The 16,898-nt window shown below is 48.4% G+C and overlaps 2 protein-coding genes across 2 annotated transcripts in view; one reads left to right on the top strand and one right to left on the bottom strand.

Moving 5' to 3' along the window:
• The window catches only part of LOC117042654 (oocyte zinc finger protein XlCOF6-like), a 663,370-nt gene that overhangs the window by 350,414 nt on the left and 296,058 nt on the right, over nt 1-16,898 (top strand). The window lies entirely within an intron of this gene.
• Nucleotides 579-16,898, bottom strand: part of LOC117042419 — a 31,545-nt gene continuing 15,225 nt past the window's right edge. The window contains exons 6-15 of the mRNA XM_033141965.1: nt 15,173-15,348; nt 14,877-15,108; nt 14,312-14,397; nt 14,074-14,203; nt 13,607-13,720; nt 9,904-10,590; nt 7,154-7,765; nt 4,304-4,528; nt 2,087-2,266; nt 579-1,681 (exon numbers count right to left, since the gene is read on the bottom strand). Of these exons, the coding sequence (XP_032997856.1) occupies nt 1,668-1,681; nt 2,087-2,266; nt 4,304-4,528; nt 7,154-7,765; nt 9,904-10,590; nt 13,607-13,720; nt 14,074-14,203; nt 14,312-14,397; nt 14,877-15,108; nt 15,173-15,348 (2,456 nt within the window). The 3' untranslated portion in view covers nt 579-1,667. The remainder of the gene's footprint in view (nt 1,682-2,086; nt 2,267-4,303; nt 4,529-7,153; nt 7,766-9,903; nt 10,591-13,606; nt 13,721-14,073; nt 14,204-14,311; nt 14,398-14,876; nt 15,109-15,172; nt 15,349-16,898) is intronic.

The raw sequence follows: 16,898 nt of genomic DNA, 5'->3' as shown, positions 1-16,898 counted from the left end.
TCAATAGGAGTATAGCGTCTAGATCAAGGGAAGTAATAGTACCACTATATTCTGCTCTGGGCAGACCTCACCTGGAATACTGTGTCCAGTTCTGGGCACCACAGTTCAAGAAGGATACTGACAAGCTGGAACGTGTCCAGAAGAGGGCAACCAAAATGGTCAAAGGCTTGGAAATGATGCCTTATGAGGAATGGCTTAGGGAGCTGGGTATGTTTAGCCTGGAGAAGAGAAGGTTAAGGGGTGATATGATAGCCATGTTCAAATATATTAAAGGATGTCATATAGAGGAGGGTGAAAGGTTGTTTTCTGCTGCTCCAGAGAAGCGGACACGGAGCAATGGATTCAAACTACAAGAAAGAAGATTCCACCTAAACATTAGGAAGAACTTCCTGACAGTAAGAGCTGTTCGACAGTGGAATTTGCTGCCAAGGAGTGTGGTGGAGTCTCCTTCTTTGGAGGTCTTTAAGCAGAGGCTTGACAGCCATCTGTCAGGAATGCTTTGATGGTGTTTCCTGCTTGGCAGAGGGTTGGACTGGATGGCCCTTGTGGTCTCTTCCAACTCTATGATTCTATGAAAAGCAATGGTCCTCCAGCGAGTAGGGATTCTCAGTTCCGGCCACATGGGGGAGCACATCCACACAAATGAAATGTTGACAATTCCACAATCAAAAAGTGAAAAGTCACATGACACATGAGTTTACCGTGAAATGTGACTGTGAGACTGTGAGAATCAGGGTTTTGTCTGCAAAACAGAAATAAAAAGGAGGGGAAAAGGATGATGTGGCAAATCTGTCACAGACTTGGAACAAGACTTTATGACCTTGACTGGCTTCCTATACCTGTAGTCAGGAAGTGTAATTTTTGCCCTTAATTAAATCAATGTTCTGCAGCAAAAGTAGCTGAATTATTTGACCTGGACATGGCATGCAAATGAAAAGTCATTTGCATATTTATATATACATATTTGCCTCTTTTGCATAATTGTTTCTGCTTACACCGTTAGTTTTACAGGACACCGGAACCCTGCCTCCTGACCGCTCGCGACTCTATTCAGTGCTCTAGATTTTCAGATTCAAAAACTCCATCCTTACAGGCTTAAGGGCTAGAAACCCGAAAAGCCCTAGTCTCTCAGGAACGCTGGAACTCGGTGCCCTGGCACCAGCTCGTGTCCTTGTGCAAGTGCAATTGTGAAATGCATATAATCTCAGCCTTAAAAATGTTCGCTCTTGTGAAATTTAAATCACTGACCTCTCTTGTGGGAACATAATGACGACCTTCCCCAGACCGCAGATCATAACATTAGCGTATTCCTGGGTGACAATATAAAACATGCGCATGAATTAACCCATACAAAATAAAATAAAATAAAAAGACATATGTTAATATTTCAGTTAAAGAACCCCACTTTTCCCCGCGATCCGTACATGTTGGCTATGCAAATGTCTGGTTAACACTGGAGGAGGGTGGGGGGGGGGAGTTAAGAATGCTGCTGTGTCTTCAAGTCTTTCCAAAAGAAATTGTCTGCAAGATTCACTAAACTCTGGAGGTCTCTCTTTGCTGCTGGACAGAACAGTTTACTTGGAGATCCCACCAGTGGACAAATGCAGGCTCTTTCCACATTCCGACAGTTTCATCATTCAAGGATGAGGCCGGGGATTGGAAGGATTTTATTTTAAACTATCTGTGGAGAAAACAAAGAAAGAAAGAAAACAGAACTATGATGGGATAAGAAAGGCAGGACCCTTGATAAGATGGCCATCAGAAAGTTCTTCCTAATGTTTAGTCGGAATCTTCTTTCTTGTAATATTAATCCATTGGTTTAGGTTCCACCAGTCTAGAGTAGCAGGGGAAAAAAGCTTGCTCTATCTCTATCTGTGACAGCTGCTTCATACATCTGAAGATGGCGATCATCTCACCTCTCGTCTTCTCTTCTCGAGGTCTAACGTACCCCAAATCCCTCCCCAGCCAGCATGCGCAAAGGAGCTACAACACGGTGGACCTACAAACCTCTCTCTCTCTTTTTGTAAGCTTAAGGGCTAGAAACTTGACAAGGCCAAATTGCTTAGGATGCGTCCTCCATACTGACCAGATTCATCCCACTCTGCTGTTAGATGTTCCAACGACCCATGCCCACTACTATCAGAGATGGCTCGAGACTTCAGGGAAACGTTTTCTTCGGATCTGTCTGGCGACACGTCGTTGACTTCTAGCTCAAGGCCTCTTTGCTGGGTATCCTCCTCTGGGTGTTCAGTTGTCATGCTATCACCTTGCAAAAATAATGACAGTTATTAATATTATTAACAGTAACATTCAGCAGAGAAGTCTTGAACAGACTAATACCCACAGGCAAGAGGTACAGTGGTCAGAGTGCTAGACCAGGACCTGGGAGACCAGGATTCAAATCCCCATTCAGCCACGGAGTTCTCTGTGCAACCTTTGGAAAGATACCACCTCTTAGGCCAACCTACCTCGCAGGGTTGTTGTGAGGAGCAGGAAGGCTAACTAGGGTAGCCTGCAACCCCCCCCCCCCCACTTTCTGCCAAGCCAAATCTTTATATGCCAGGTATAGGGAAGGTTGGATGTGGCTTGGCCAAAGCGGCCTGGTGGGTCAAATGGAAAGTCCTGAGGGCAGGGCTTCTTTTCAGCCAGAACTCGCCCATTCTGAGAGAAGGATCGTGAGTTATCGGCTTTCCACCCCACCCCCTGAAAAATAACACTGCCTGTAGGGTTGAATTAGACCCATGGGCTGGAGGTTCCTCACACCTGCTGTAATTTTATAGCAGGGGATGGGGAGACCTCAGGGGATGGGCTGGAGGTCCCTCTCTCCAGGCTACACCCCTCACCTGCCCCCCTACACACCCAGAGTATTTTTGCCTGGCTGGATTGTATCCCTGAACCCTCATAATGCCTATTTGCTTGCCTGAGGGGAGCATCCCAAGGGGTGTGCAAAGGTAAAATTGTACTGCGCTAGCCTAATGTACAGCGGCAAAATCTACATTTGTTGCTCCACCCACTTTTGCCTCTGGCCCAACCCACTTTTAGCATGCGGCCCTCAGGAAGCTGCCCAGAAGGGAATGCGGCCCTCAGGATGGATTAGGTGTCCCACCCTTGTTTTATTGGAAGGCAGCTGTGTGCGGCTCTTCTACCTGAGGTATCATGTGAGGGAGCTCTCACTCATGTTAAACCCCAGGCTCCAGTCTGAGGTGACTTCCATACCACACCTTTAAAGCACCACGAGACCAGTTTAAACCGTCATGGCTTCCCTCAAAGAATTATGGGAGGTGTAGCTTGCTAAAGGTGCTGAGAGTTGTTAGGAGACACACCCACCCCACCATTCACCCCTCACCGGCCTACAATTCCCAGAGGGGTTTAACAGTCCATCTCTCTTAGGATTCTAGTAACACTTGTAATGTAACAAACACTATGGATAATATGGACAGATACAAAATATAGATTATGAAATAATATGCAGTTGAAAATGTTGATTATAGGACTCAGGGAGGGGATGGTGGGAAGTCTTGAGATTCAGATAAATCTCTTTATAAGGATATGTATTTGGTATTGTTATAACTTTACACATGTAAAATCAAATAAAAACCATTTCAAAAAAAACCCCCAACAATCCACCTCTCTTCAAAGGGAAATCTGGGAACTGTCGGGCCCAGTATCCATAACAAACTACAGCTCCCAGAATTCTTTGAGGGAAGCCATGACTGTTTAAAGTGGTATCGTGGCACTTCAAATGTAGGGTGTGAATGTGGCCTAAAGTAGTAATAGTAGTAGTAGTAGTAGTTACTTTAGGCTACATTCACACCCTACATTTGAAGTGCCGTGATAAACAACAACAACAAAATTAATTAATTAATTAGCACACTGCCCTTCATCTCAGGGCAGTTCACAACGTAAAATACAATGTAAAAAACCCCACAAGATACATAGTAAAAATACAGTGGTGCCCTGCTAGACGAATGCCTCACTAGACGAAAAACTTGCTAGACGAAGGCATTCGTCTAGCGGAAGGTTGCCCCGCAAGACGAAAAAGTCTATGGGGCTGCCTCGCAAGACGATTTTTTTTCGTTTTTTTTTTCGTCTAGCGAAAACCGCGGTTTACATTGCCGCTTCGCTAGATGAAAAACCCGCTAGACGAAAATACTCGCAGAACGAATTATTTTCGTCTAGCGGGGCACCACTGTAAGAACAAAACAAACCAATAATCCCTCCTAAAGCACAACACACAGAGTATCAGAAAAGACAGTAGGCAAAGTGAACCAGGTAAATCTGAGGGAGCAGAGAGCAAACCTACACGAGTCGCTGGCTGCTGCCCTGTCGTGAGGGGCAGCGAGGCTCCTCGGAGAGTCCACGCCTTCACCTTCCCCCTCGGACTGTTCTCGCAGTAGCTCCGCTGCCCCTTCTCCTTCGGAGCCACTTCTGTGACTCTGCCTCCCTTCGGAGCGCTGGGGGCCTTGCACCCACGGCTCTCCCCGGGGTGCCATGTGGGAGATGGAGTCGGGTGCGGAAACCAAATATTCTAGTTGGGAGGAGAAAAAAATGAAAGAGCAGTTACATGAGAATAGGAAGGAGTCAGGCTGCTGAAGCTTCAGTTGTAGCTCAGTTGGAATGAGACCGGAAACAGGGAATGAGGAACCCTCTGGAGGCACAGAGAGAGAGAGAAGTGATTGATTCAGGAAAGACGGACTAAAGTAGCTACTTCTTCCACACAGCAGCGCGTAGTTAAATCCCAGTCGGATGGGTGGCATCATATTATTATTATTATTATTAGTAGTAGTAGTAGTAGTAGTAGTAGTATGAATTCGCTCCCACAAGAGGTAGTGATAGCCACCAACTCAGGTGGACTGGGCAAATTCATGGAGAAGGAGGCTGTCAACAGGGACGTTCTATACCCCATGTTGATGGCAGTTCCTAGGAATCACACTCAGGCTTCCCATAAGTATCCGATTCATCACTGTGAGAACAGGATGATGAACCAGGATGGGCTGCTGGTTTGATCCAGCATTTTTCACTACAATTATCGACAGCTGAAACCATGTCTGGCCCTGTTTGTGGGCTTCCCCTAGACACCAGAAGTGTGTGTGTGTGTGTGTATAATCCCCAAACTGCGGCCAGCCAGATGTTTTGGCCTACAACTCCCATGATCCCTAGCTAACAGGACCAGTGGTCAGGGATGATGGGAATTGTAGTCCAAAACATCTGGAGGGCCGAAGTTTGGGGATACCATATATATATATATATATATATATATATATATATATATGTATGTGTGTGTGTGTGTGTGTGTGTGTGTGTGTGTTTTACTTAGTTTTTATTAAAGTTTTTCTTGTGTCAGTTAATAAATACGTAAATAAATATTGACAATTTCCCTTTTTTTACAAAAAAGTTGAGCATATAATCACAGAATCATAGAGCTGGACCATGAGGGTCACCTAGGCCAGTGTCTCTCAACCTTTTTCCGAACCTGGCCCCACTCTCAACTTGGTTCCTTCCTGTGGCCCCCCCTTGGGCATGGGCGGTGGGCGGAGGGGGCAGCTCCCCGCCCCAATCAATAAGTAGAAATCAATACAAATATGAGGTTCTGCCTCCCCCTAACAAAAATTCTGGCTAAGCCCATGGCCCCTATCCTATTAGTAAAAAGGTAGCTATTTAAACGCTTTGTTTGTAAATAGAACATGTTTTATTTAATTTGTTTTTTAATTTAAACAAAAATACAATTACATAAAATGATGGGAACACAATGAAATATTGTTGAAGCAGAAAAACATATAATCATAGAGCTGGAAGGGACCCCAAGAGTCATCTTTCTAGTGCAACTCCCTGCAACGTAGGAATCTCAGCTAAAGCATCCATGACCGATGGCCATCGAACTTCTGCTTAGAAACTTCCAAGGGAAGATGGTTCAGAACCTCCTGAGGGAGACCCATCTTCCACATACTGTATTATAAAAAGTAAACACCACTTATTTGACCCCAGTTATTTGGCACAGAGGGGAAACTTACAAAAGGCCACAGGGAGTTCTGCATATATGGGAGAATTTTTAAAAAGCAAGTGGTCCTAACTGACCTTGTGCAAAAAGCTGTTTTCCTCTGGAGGAACCCTGGCTTTCTAGATAAAACACTATAGGCCCCCCACACCCTTACCTAGTAGTAATGCAGTGTGGATGCAGTGTGGTTTTCTTCTGAGTAGACAGTTATTTGCTAGATGCAAGTCAGCAGCACCAGACGACTCCACTTGGCTAGGCGCTGGGGTGGATTTCACCCTGCGCCTTGCGGAGCCAGGCCGATGCTGCTGACAGGCCCTGCGCCCCTTGGCAACACCCAAAGGCCCTGATTCACTAGGTGCTGGATTGCACCCTGGAGCATGAGGCCAAGGCTGCCACCAGGCCCAGCACTGGCGGCAACAACAAGCAGTTCCGGCTCGCCCAGCCCTACCCATTGCCACCTCACCACTGCACTTACCTGACCAGAGGGTTCTGAATCATGGGCTCCACTGATCAAAGAGGGAGCCTCAGCGATTGCCTTCTCCCGCCAGAAAAAAACCAGGACTACTCCAAGAAAACACATATGGGAGCGTTAGGCCCTGGTGGGCACCCCCTTACCCGCTTGGGATTGGCGGGTGTGTGTGTGTGTGTGTGTGTGTGTGTGTATATATATATATATATATATATATATATATATATATATATATATATATATATCCCCCATCACTTCTCACTTCCCTCTGTGGCCCCCTAGACTCTTGCTGTGGCCCCCCATTTATGCATTTTTCACCTGTGGTCCCCTTGGAATATCCTGGGGGCCCCCAGGGGGTCATATGGCCCCCGGTTGGGAAACACTGATCTAGTCCACCCCCCTGCAATACGGGAACCTTTTGTCCAATGTGGGGCTTGAACCCACAACCCTGAGATTAAGAGTCTCATGCTCTACCAACTGAGCTATCAATCTTCTGATTGACACTATCATTGCCGTATAATGTTGCCTGCTGCTTTTGTTACACATCTGATGAAGTGGCACACTCCTGAACATTTAAATAAAAGAAGATGAGCTCGATTGGCCGGTGTGAGGAGAGAGCACGGAGCCAGGATGGGACTTTGGCCTGATCCGGCAGAGGCCTCTCCTCTTTACGGAACCGGCTTCCGCACCTGGGTGGATCTCCTCCTGGTGCTCGGAGAAGGCTGAGCTGTCATAGAGGCTCTCCCCGCCTTCAAAATACTTGTAGGCGTTGTCCCCCGAGTGGACCCTCTGGTGCTTGGTGAGGTAGGGCCTCCACCGGAAGCTCTCGCCGCACTGCAGGCACTTGTAAGGCTTCTCCCCGGTGTGGATGCGCAGGTGCTCGGTGAGGGTGGAGCGGCGGTTGAAGCTGCGCCCGCACTTGGGGCACTCGTAGGGCTTCTCCCCCGTGTGGATGCGCAGGTGGGCGTTGAGGTGGGTGCTCTGGAAGAACCTCTTGCCGCACGCCAGGCACTCAAAGGGCTTCTCCCCCGTGTGCGTCCGGTGGTGCTTCACCAGCTCGAACTTGTACTGGAAGGCCTTGCCACACTCGTGGCAAACGTGCTTCTTCTCCACCTGAACGATCTTGATCTGGCTGACGTCCGTGACGTCGTTCCCTTCCACTTCAGTCTTTACAGGCCTCCCGGGCGGCTGGCCTTCCGTTTCCGGGTTAAGGCCAGCCCCGCCGTGCTGTTCTGCCACTTCCTCAGAGGCAGCGTGCTGGGGAAAGGCCTCCACGTTTCTACTCCCCACGGCATCATCTCCTGGAGAGCAGAGGAAAAGGGCAAGTCAGAGAAAGAGAATCCCACGTATGTTTCCGAGCACAATTTTCAACCTTTAAAGCCCTAAATGGCCTCGGCCCTTTATACTTAAAGGAGCATATTGGTTTACCCCAGTCATTCAGCCCAGACACTGAGGTCAAGCTCCGAGGGTCTTCTGTTGGTTCCCTCACTGCAAGAAGTGAGATTACAGGGAACCAGGCAGAGGGCCTTCTTGGTGGTGGCGCCCGCCCTGTGGAACACCCTCCCATCAGATGTCAAGAGAATAAACAACTATCTTGTTTTCAGAGTCATCTGTAGGCAGCCCTGTACAGTGGTGCCTCGCTAGACGAAAATAATTCGTTCTGCGAGTATTTTCGTCTAGCGATTTTTTCGTCTAGCGAAGCACCAATGCAAACCGCGGTTTTCGCTAGACGGATTTTTTTTTTTTTTTTGTCTTGCGAGGCAGCCCCATAGACAAATTCGTCTTGCGGGGCAGCCTTCCACTAGACGAATTCCTTCGTCTAGCAAGTTTTTCGTCTAGCGAGGCATTCGTTTAGCGGGGCACCACTGTATAGGGAAGTTCTTGATGTTTGATGTTTTATTGTGTTTTTATATATTGCTGGAAGCTGCCCAATGTGTTTGGGGCAACCCAGGCAGATGGGTGGCATATAAATTAAATAAAATAGCAGCAGTGGTAGTACTACTACTACTACTACTACTAAAGTCCTGAAAAGATTCTCCCCGCCCCCACATTGTCCTAGGACTCAGCTACATTAGTAAAGAAAAAGCTATTTGAATGTGTTATAAATATGCAACACCAGATGGCACTAAAATGCAAAAGAAATTTCTTTGTGATTTTCCATAGCATTTTTTTTCTTTTGTTCTAACATTTTAATTTCTGATTTATTTATAGCAGGGTCCCCACCCCCTGTGTAGACCCACCCCTAGCCTGCCTATTTATAGTCTTAAAAAACATGGATGCGGGCAGGTTAGAAGAACCGATTTCTGCAAACCCTACATATTGGTCTATCTAGAGCAGAGGTGGAGAAACTCCAGCTTGCGGGTCATCTTATCGTGTTCTTACGCTGTTTGGGTTACAAAGTGAATAGCACCCACAACCAGGACATTGGAATGATGCCTTATTGTTATGAACCGATTCACAGAATGTAATCTGTCTGAAAGTCCTTTGGAGAGAAGAGCAGGTTTATAAATATTCTAAGCATTAAAAAGTTCGGAGTCTACACCATCTTTCTCTATTGTTCCTTCCTTAACACTGCAGGGTTCAAGAATTTGGATGGGCAGCACAATCTCAGCGAATAAACTCATGACAATTTCTGCTTATTCAAAAGAGAGCTCGAGTCCAAGATGAATCTAATCCAGCACATTTATCAGAACCCGCCAATGCATGACATTTGCACAAATGTTTTAATTTGCATACATCAGTTCTGCTCAAGAGTGGGCAGGGAGCACGCAGAAGTGGCCACTGGGACTGCCTATTTTTTCAGGAATTACATTCCCGGCACAATGCTGGAAAGAACAACCAAAACTAAAACTAAAACCAACCTTCCAGCATGCTGAACAACAGAGCATTTTGACTGCAACTCTTACCTTTGAATTGTACTACTACAGGTGCCCTCCCAGCCATGCAAAGTCAGAGGTTTACCTAGGCACCCCTTCCAGGAAAGGAAGTATGTATTTCGGGTCGATCCTCTTTTTCTCATTGCGATTTCAATCAATTATAATAATGTATTATCATACTGCCATAGCCGCCCCGTACCCATCAGTTACAACCTTCCACTACCCATATCCGTTCTGCACAAAACACACACACCCTCCCATATTTCTTAAGATCCCTAAATTCGCAAACGCCACGACACATTGCTGGGCGCGCTCTGCTGCTGCTGGCCGTTTAATCGCTCGCACACACAGAATCACTGAACCGTAGTGGTGGAAGGAGCCCCAAGGACCGTCTCTAGCCCAAACCCCCTGCAACGTAGGAATCTCAGCTATAGAATCTGGACTTTACCGACCCAGCAAAATGAGTAAGGAAAACAAATCTGCCGCTGTTCCGCCAATGCATGGGCTAGACCATGTTGCGGTCTAATTTGTAATATTTGTGTGACAAAGATGACCACGCTCACCTGGGTGGCCTCCCTGCTGCTCGTCAGGGGGCGGGCTCTCAAACATGGCTTCCCTGTCGCTCAGGCCTTTGTAGATGGTGCCGCCCACGTGAACCCTCTGGTGCTTGGTGAGGTAGGGCCTCCACCGGAAGCTCTCGCCGCACTGCAGGCACTTGTAAGGCTTCTCCCCGGTGTGGATGCGCAGGTGCTCGGTGAGGGTGGAGCGGCGGTTGAAGCTGCGCCCGCACTTGGGGCACTCGTAGGGCTTCTCCCCCGTATGGATGCGGCGGTGGGCGCTGAGGTGGGAGCTCTGGATGAAGCGCTTGCCGCACGCCAGGCATTCGTAGGGCTTCTCCCCCGTGTGGGTCCTCCAGTGCAGCAGGAACTCGGACTTGCAGTGGAACCACCGGTCGCACTCGGGGCACATCAGCTTCTTGCGCCCCACGTGGAACATGCTGCGTTTCGAACTCGCCGCCCGCAGGTGCCGCGACGGCTCCCGCCACACCGTCCCCGGCGGCATCTCCCACTGCCTCTGCAGCCCGCGGCGGCTCTCAGAGTTCAGGGGGTCGAGCCCCGGCGGAGAGCCCAACAAGGTCCACTGGGGCTCTGCTTGGTCCAAGATTTCTCGTTCAGGAACCTCTTCTTTGATCTCCCGCACGATCACCTCGCTCGCCGGGATGGCGGGAGAATTCAAATAAACGTCATTCCCTAAGAGGGAGAGAGAAAGTGGTCTGAAGGGAGAATGCAAGGCAAAGGCTGGAAGAGTGAGTCTCTGTTTGACTTACAGAATTATAGAAGGGACTATGAAGATCATCTCATCCCAGCCCAGCCCCTGCAATGCAGGAATCTTTCGCCCAATGTGGGACTCGAACCCACAACCCTGAGTCGGTCATGCTCTACTGACTGAGCTATATCCCTCTCTGGACTTGCCCACTTCCTAACTACCCTCAGTGCTGTGAGCAGTTCTGATATACAGTATTCATTCATCAGATGTTTCAAGCACTCCTGATATACAAAGACAGCATGATTGCCCAATCTCAAAGGTGTCACCTGTTGCGTCTCTAAATGAGTCCTTTCTCAGCACTTGCTTTTTAATTGGCCTCTTTAAGCGTGCAACTTCATTTCTCAGCATCAGGGATGAAGAGAGCATTTTGCTGTGCCAGGGCAGAGACACAGCACCTTAAAAGGAGGTTGGCTGTTGCATCTCTGAATGAGCAATAATTTCTGGAAGGGTCTCCTAATTAGCGTAAATGGAATTCTTCTACATTCAGGATGCACATGGAGAGAGAATGTGTGTGAGGGAACATCCTGTCACTCCCAGTACAGATGAAGGTGTTGTATCTCTGAATGAGTCCTTGCTCTGATGTTTTTTCTTTCAAGCTGTAGAAATATCGCTTTTTCAGTTGCCGGAATGAAACGTGCCTCGAGTTGTGGGTGTGGGTGTGGGTGTGTAATGTCCCATTGCTAGCAGAAGTTTGAGAAACCCTGCTCTATCCCTTACACCACACTGCCTCTCTATGCATTAATGTATGTATGCAAAATTCTAAATCTCAGGCAACACATAAAACCTACCCTCAGTCCTTCTTAAGGAAACATGAAGGAATTGTGCCTGGCATGCAAATCAATGCAACTCCACCTCTTCCCTATTTACATAATCCCCAACTGAGGAGTCTGCTAGGGCAGCTCATGCATTTCAATGGGGTCTGCTTTTCACCTACTGCCCTATTGTCATTTGCATGAAAATTGATGCCAGAACCGCTTTTCCAATTGCATCCATTATAAATCACACTGGTATTCAGAGAGAAGCCTTTTGTATAGTTTCCCCCAAGTTGCTCTGGGCACCCTGAAATAACCATTCTAGGCACGCTTTGGGTGGCACCAACTGGAAGCCTCAGAGGCCCAGTTGTGTTTTTCCAGCCCTTTTTGTGAAGGTGGATTCCCCCCCCCCCCCAAGGAAACTGTAAGGTGAAACTACCAACAAGCCTGCCGATTTGGGGAGTGGGGACATAAAAAAACAACAACCCAAGGTATTCACATACACTTCTATTTCCCAAACTCCCAGAACCGGCCCAACCATTAGGGAGAGTGAGGCAGTCATCCCAGGCAGCTGATTTTGGGTGTCCTGACAAAGTTAATATTGTAATACGATGGTACCTTGGGTTACAAATGCTTCAGGTTACAGACACTTCAGGTTACAGACTCCACTAACCCAGAAATAGCACCTCGGGTTAAGAACTTTACCTCAGGATGAGAACAGAAATCGCGCACCAGTGGCGCGCCGGCAGAGGGAGGCCCCATTAGCTAAAGTGGTACCTCAGGCTAAGAACATTTTCAGGTTAAGAACAGACCTCCAGAATGAATTAAGTTCTTAACCCGAGGTACCACTGTATTGTAAAGCAGAAGGAGGGGCACTTGCGGGGTTTTCTGCTTTAAAAGGTAAAGGTACCCCTGACCATTAGGTCCAGTCGTGGACGACTCTGGGGTTGCGGCACTCATCTCGCTCTATAGGCTGAGGGAGCCGGCGTTTGTCCGCAGACAGCTTCCAGGTCATGCTGCCAGCATGTCTAAGCTGCCAATATATGGCTTGACCACACACCTTGTCCAAGGGTAGCTGGGGAGAAAATTGCTGTTTTTGCCTCAGGCAGCAAAATGTGTTTGGCTGGCCCTGTTGGGATCCCTTTTTTGAAGGTTGTAACCAACCCCAGGCAGGGACCTGTTTTATCCTCCTACAGGTATTAGCTTAGTACTACTACTGCTACTCATAACTGTCAACCTTTCCCTTTTTGGGCGGGAAATTCCCTTATTATAGCATTGGGAAACAGCAGGGAGGGTTGACAGCTATGCTGTTGCTACTGGAATTAGTACTTCCAGCATAAAGAGGCCATAACTATACATTTTACACTACTACTGGCAATATATTACTATTGTCATTACTAATACTACTAATATTTGTAGTAACAGTGATTCCAACATAATGAAAGCAAAACTACTCAAGAGAGGGGCCTACATTTTATACTACTATTGTTACTACTAATAATACACATAGTAGAAGTTCCAGCACTATGAAAGCAGAACTACTCTTTTAGGGCAGGAGCCTACTTTTTATATTACTACTACTAGTAGTAATAACAATAACAATAACAATAACAATAATAATAATAATAATAATAATAATAAAGTGGAACCTCGGTTTCTGAGCATCTCGGAAGCAGAATGTTTTGGCTTCTGAACACCGAAAACCTGGAAGTAATTGCTTCTGTTTTTGAACGTGCCTCAGAAGTCGAACGGCTTCCAAGACGTGTTTCTCCATTTTCTCAATGGATTCTGCAGTCCATCCATTGAGCCCATCCCAAAACAGTTTCTTTACCTTGACATTCTTATTCCCGATATCACTGTCTACCCAAATCCGAAATCCCACCATTTTGGTAACAATAATTAGTCATGCTGGCCACATGACCCAGAAGCTGTCTGTGGACAAACGCCGGCTCCCTCGGCCTATAGAGCGAGACAAGCGGCACAACCCCAGAGTTGTCCACAACTGGACCTAACGGTCAGGGGTACCTTTACCTTTACCTTTTACCGGGATGGTGACAGGCAGAGAGGTGTTATGCTCCCAGTATTCCATGAAGGAAATACTATTTGTCACCCGCATTGTCATATTTCAGCTGGAAGCACCCAAAGACAAGGCCCTCATCATGATGCCACTGGGAACCTCCCCTCTCACCTTGGCAGGCGCCAATGGGGACCTTCTTGTCCTCCGTAGCCTGGGGGTTGGAGATCCATGGCTCTTGCCCTTGTTCCAGCCGGGAGATCAACTCGGGTTTAGGAATTGGAACAGCTCCATCATGCCAAAAAAAAGAGGGGGAGGGGGAATCAAAATCTCCCATTAAATGGATGTCAGGTTGCAACCACTAGGAACATTGGCACATTTCAGAACATTTCGTTCGATGAGTTTTGCTCAGTTTTTACTGCAGGAAAACACTAATAAGAACATGAAGCAGAAGAGCAGGGCTGGGTCCCGGGCCAAGGGACCCACAGCGCCACCTGGATCCCTAAGAATTAAGGGGGCGTTATTACACGCTCAGGGGAAACCCAAGGTCTGTAGTACAATAAAAAAAATAACTTTCCCCCCAAAAACAGCCCAATAAGGACCACTTCCTGGTGCAACTGGACCCCCCTGCAGTTCCTTACCCAAGGATGCCACATTCTCATAATTCTCTTGCATGACATCCCAGTAAAGGTCCCTTTGCTCTGCGTCCAGGAGAGCCCACTCCTCCTCTGTGAAATACACGGCCACTTCTTCGAAGGAGAATGGCGGTGCCTGTAAGAAAAATAAAATAAAAGGCGTGTTGGATCTTTTTAAAAAACAATTTTATTTTTAAACTACTAAAGTGCTATTGTCCCGTCCCCGCCAAATTCCATTCTCTACCTGTACTGGCTCCGTGGCAACCATCTCTCTTCCCCCAGGAGGAGGAAATGTTCCAAAGACAAACACACACATCATTTTGCCAAAATCTGTCAGGGAGAAAAGAGGGATGTCAGAAGGGGTGGCTTGGCTCAGACAGCCACCCGACAGGGATTCCTTTAGTTCTGATTCATGCCTTGCAAGAGGTTGGACCAGAAGACCCTTGGGGTCCCTTGCAACGCTATACAGTAATTCCCCCGTCTCTTTACTACTGCAACCATTTTTTGTTTTTTAAAAAAGGAACACTAACATGGTTTTGCTTTCAGCCCCATCCCGCATTCTCAGCCCTCTCCAAATATTCTGAACTCAGCATCTTTTACATTTTCTTTGCCCACCCACCTTATTTCACTGCACCAAACATCATTTTCTGGAAGGCCACAAGGGGAAAAGAACCCTTCACATGATTTTAGAAAGGAATCGCGCCCGTGTTTGCCTACATGACAGGCGCGCAAACTTTCCCTCTGGCCGCTTGCTCTTTCCCCCATCCTCCAAATCCGTTTCTCCAGCCCCACGTACCCGGGACGGTCACCTTTTGCAGGCTGGCTCTCTCTCCCCTGCTGCAGACGCATTAAACTAGGCTCGGGGCCAGTACCTGCGGGGCTCCCTCGCCTTTTGCAAGGACGGGAGAGGCAGGGAAAGGAGAAGGGTGGAACTGCCACGGGAGAATCCCGCTCGCGCTGCCCGCTCCCCCTTTGCGCAAGCGGCCTTTCCAGAGCGCGCTCCTCCCGGGGGACTCGGCCGGCCTCCCTCCGTCCCTCCGTCTAGGTGGGCTGCAGCCCCGGCGCCCGGGAGCCCCAGCTTTCCATCTCCATAGACGCCGCTGACCGGATCTCGCCGCGGCTGCTCCAGGAAGCTCTTCCCACCGCCGCCGAGGCGCCCGGCGGAGACTGGAAGAGGGGAGATCAAGAGCCTCGGCGAGGCGCCGGAGCAGAGCCGCCTGGCGGTGGGACACACGCACGGGAAGGCGCCGGAGAGACATCGGATCGCAGCGCTGCCTGCGCCTGGGAGACCAAGCGGGAGATCGGCAGCAGTGACAACAAAGGGTTGCAGTGCAGGGAGGGTGCCGCTGATCAGGGTTGCAGCCAGCCATGCCCTTTCTCAAGATACTCCATTGCACACCCCTCTCCCCGATTTTCTGTTTCCGTCCCAGCCCGCAAAATCTGCTTTCTGATAATGCTCCTGTTATTATGGGCACCTGCAACAAAATGTTGCAGCGTGAAACGATCCCGTTCACCAGGCCACACTGCATTTCATTCCCTCCCCACTGGGTTTCTGTCCTCCCCACACATACCACATTAGTCACCATTCTGTCCTCCCCGACCCTCACATGTTGTTGTTTTTTAAAGGAATATATATTGTTATTCGTCAGCTTGTGGGCAATGCAAAACGCTGGGTTTTTTCGTTGCAAAACTAGTCGGCGCTGGTTTGAAGTGAGCTGGACACTGTTGGATTTCGGGGTGTTAACTACGAACCCCGTGTTTCAATGACTGTGGTGCGCTGCAAAACGCGGGGCTTTCACTGCAAAACTTTGGCACAGATTTGGAGGGGGTCCCAAATTTAGTTGGGAAAATTTAGTGCTGAAAAGAAGAGCAGCTAATTCTGAGCAAACCAGCCTGGAATTGAGCGCATTCTCCGCAGAGAAAGTTTCTTGGGATGAAACGCGAGCATGGACGCGACGCATCTGGAGGACAGCCTGAGCCCCTTTCAATGCAAAAGTCCGAGAAGAGCAAAGGCCCACCGTGGCCAGCTCCATCTTCGCACAGTAAACGATCTCTGGGGTGGGAGGGAACAAGGAAACGGGGGAGGAGAGAAACAACACCCCAAATCAAAAGCTGACTGGTTCACTTCCTCTCCTTCGCAACGAGCTGGCGGTGGAAGCTCCTGCCTTGAAATCAGTCCACTCCTGAATTAAACAGGATCCGCACAGTCTGGCCCTTCGCAGCCCCAGGAAAAGCCTCCTGCCCTTTCCCCCCTGCAGAAAACGGGCGAAGCAGAAACCAAGTGCTAAAGGGGGGGGGGTTCACATTTCTCTTTGCAAAAGGGAAGCTTTCATCTAGGGAAAGAGGGCTGAGTTTTTGCAAAACTTAAATAGGATTTCAAAAAAAGCTGGACCAGGTAAACTTGAAGAGCTTGCCCACCAATCCCCCGCCAACTTTTAAGGGCAGATGTCCAGTCTTCAGGGAGGAGAGGAAATGGGTGTTATTTTAGCAAGCCTGGGGAAAGGAAGTGGGTGGACAAAGATGCATCTCACCCAGCAGTTGGGGAGCTGGAGAAACCCCGCCAATCTCTGGTTGTTGGCACTACATCTCTAACATAGAAAACATTTTGTCATGAACTGCGAGGGGGACAGAGTGGGCAGAAGTGACCAGGAGGAAGCGTCACCTCAGACTGTCTTGCTGTCCCCAAGTTGTCCAGCTCCCTGTCCCCAAGTTGCTAATCTCCCTTTCCTGAGCAAGGTTCTGGAGCGAATGGTCACAGATTGGGTCCAGGCACTTTAGGAAGAAACTGATTTTCTAGATACATTTCCATTGGGGTTTAGACCCGGTTTTGG

This window comes from Lacerta agilis, chromosome 2, assembly GCF_009819535.1.
Source record: "Lacerta agilis isolate rLacAgi1 chromosome 2, rLacAgi1.pri, whole genome shotgun sequence".
NCBI classification, from domain to species: Eukaryota; Metazoa; Chordata; class Lepidosauria; order Squamata; family Lacertidae; genus Lacerta; species Lacerta agilis.
Note: the sequence above shows the minus strand (reverse complement) of the source record. Positions and strands in the feature narration are given on the sequence as shown.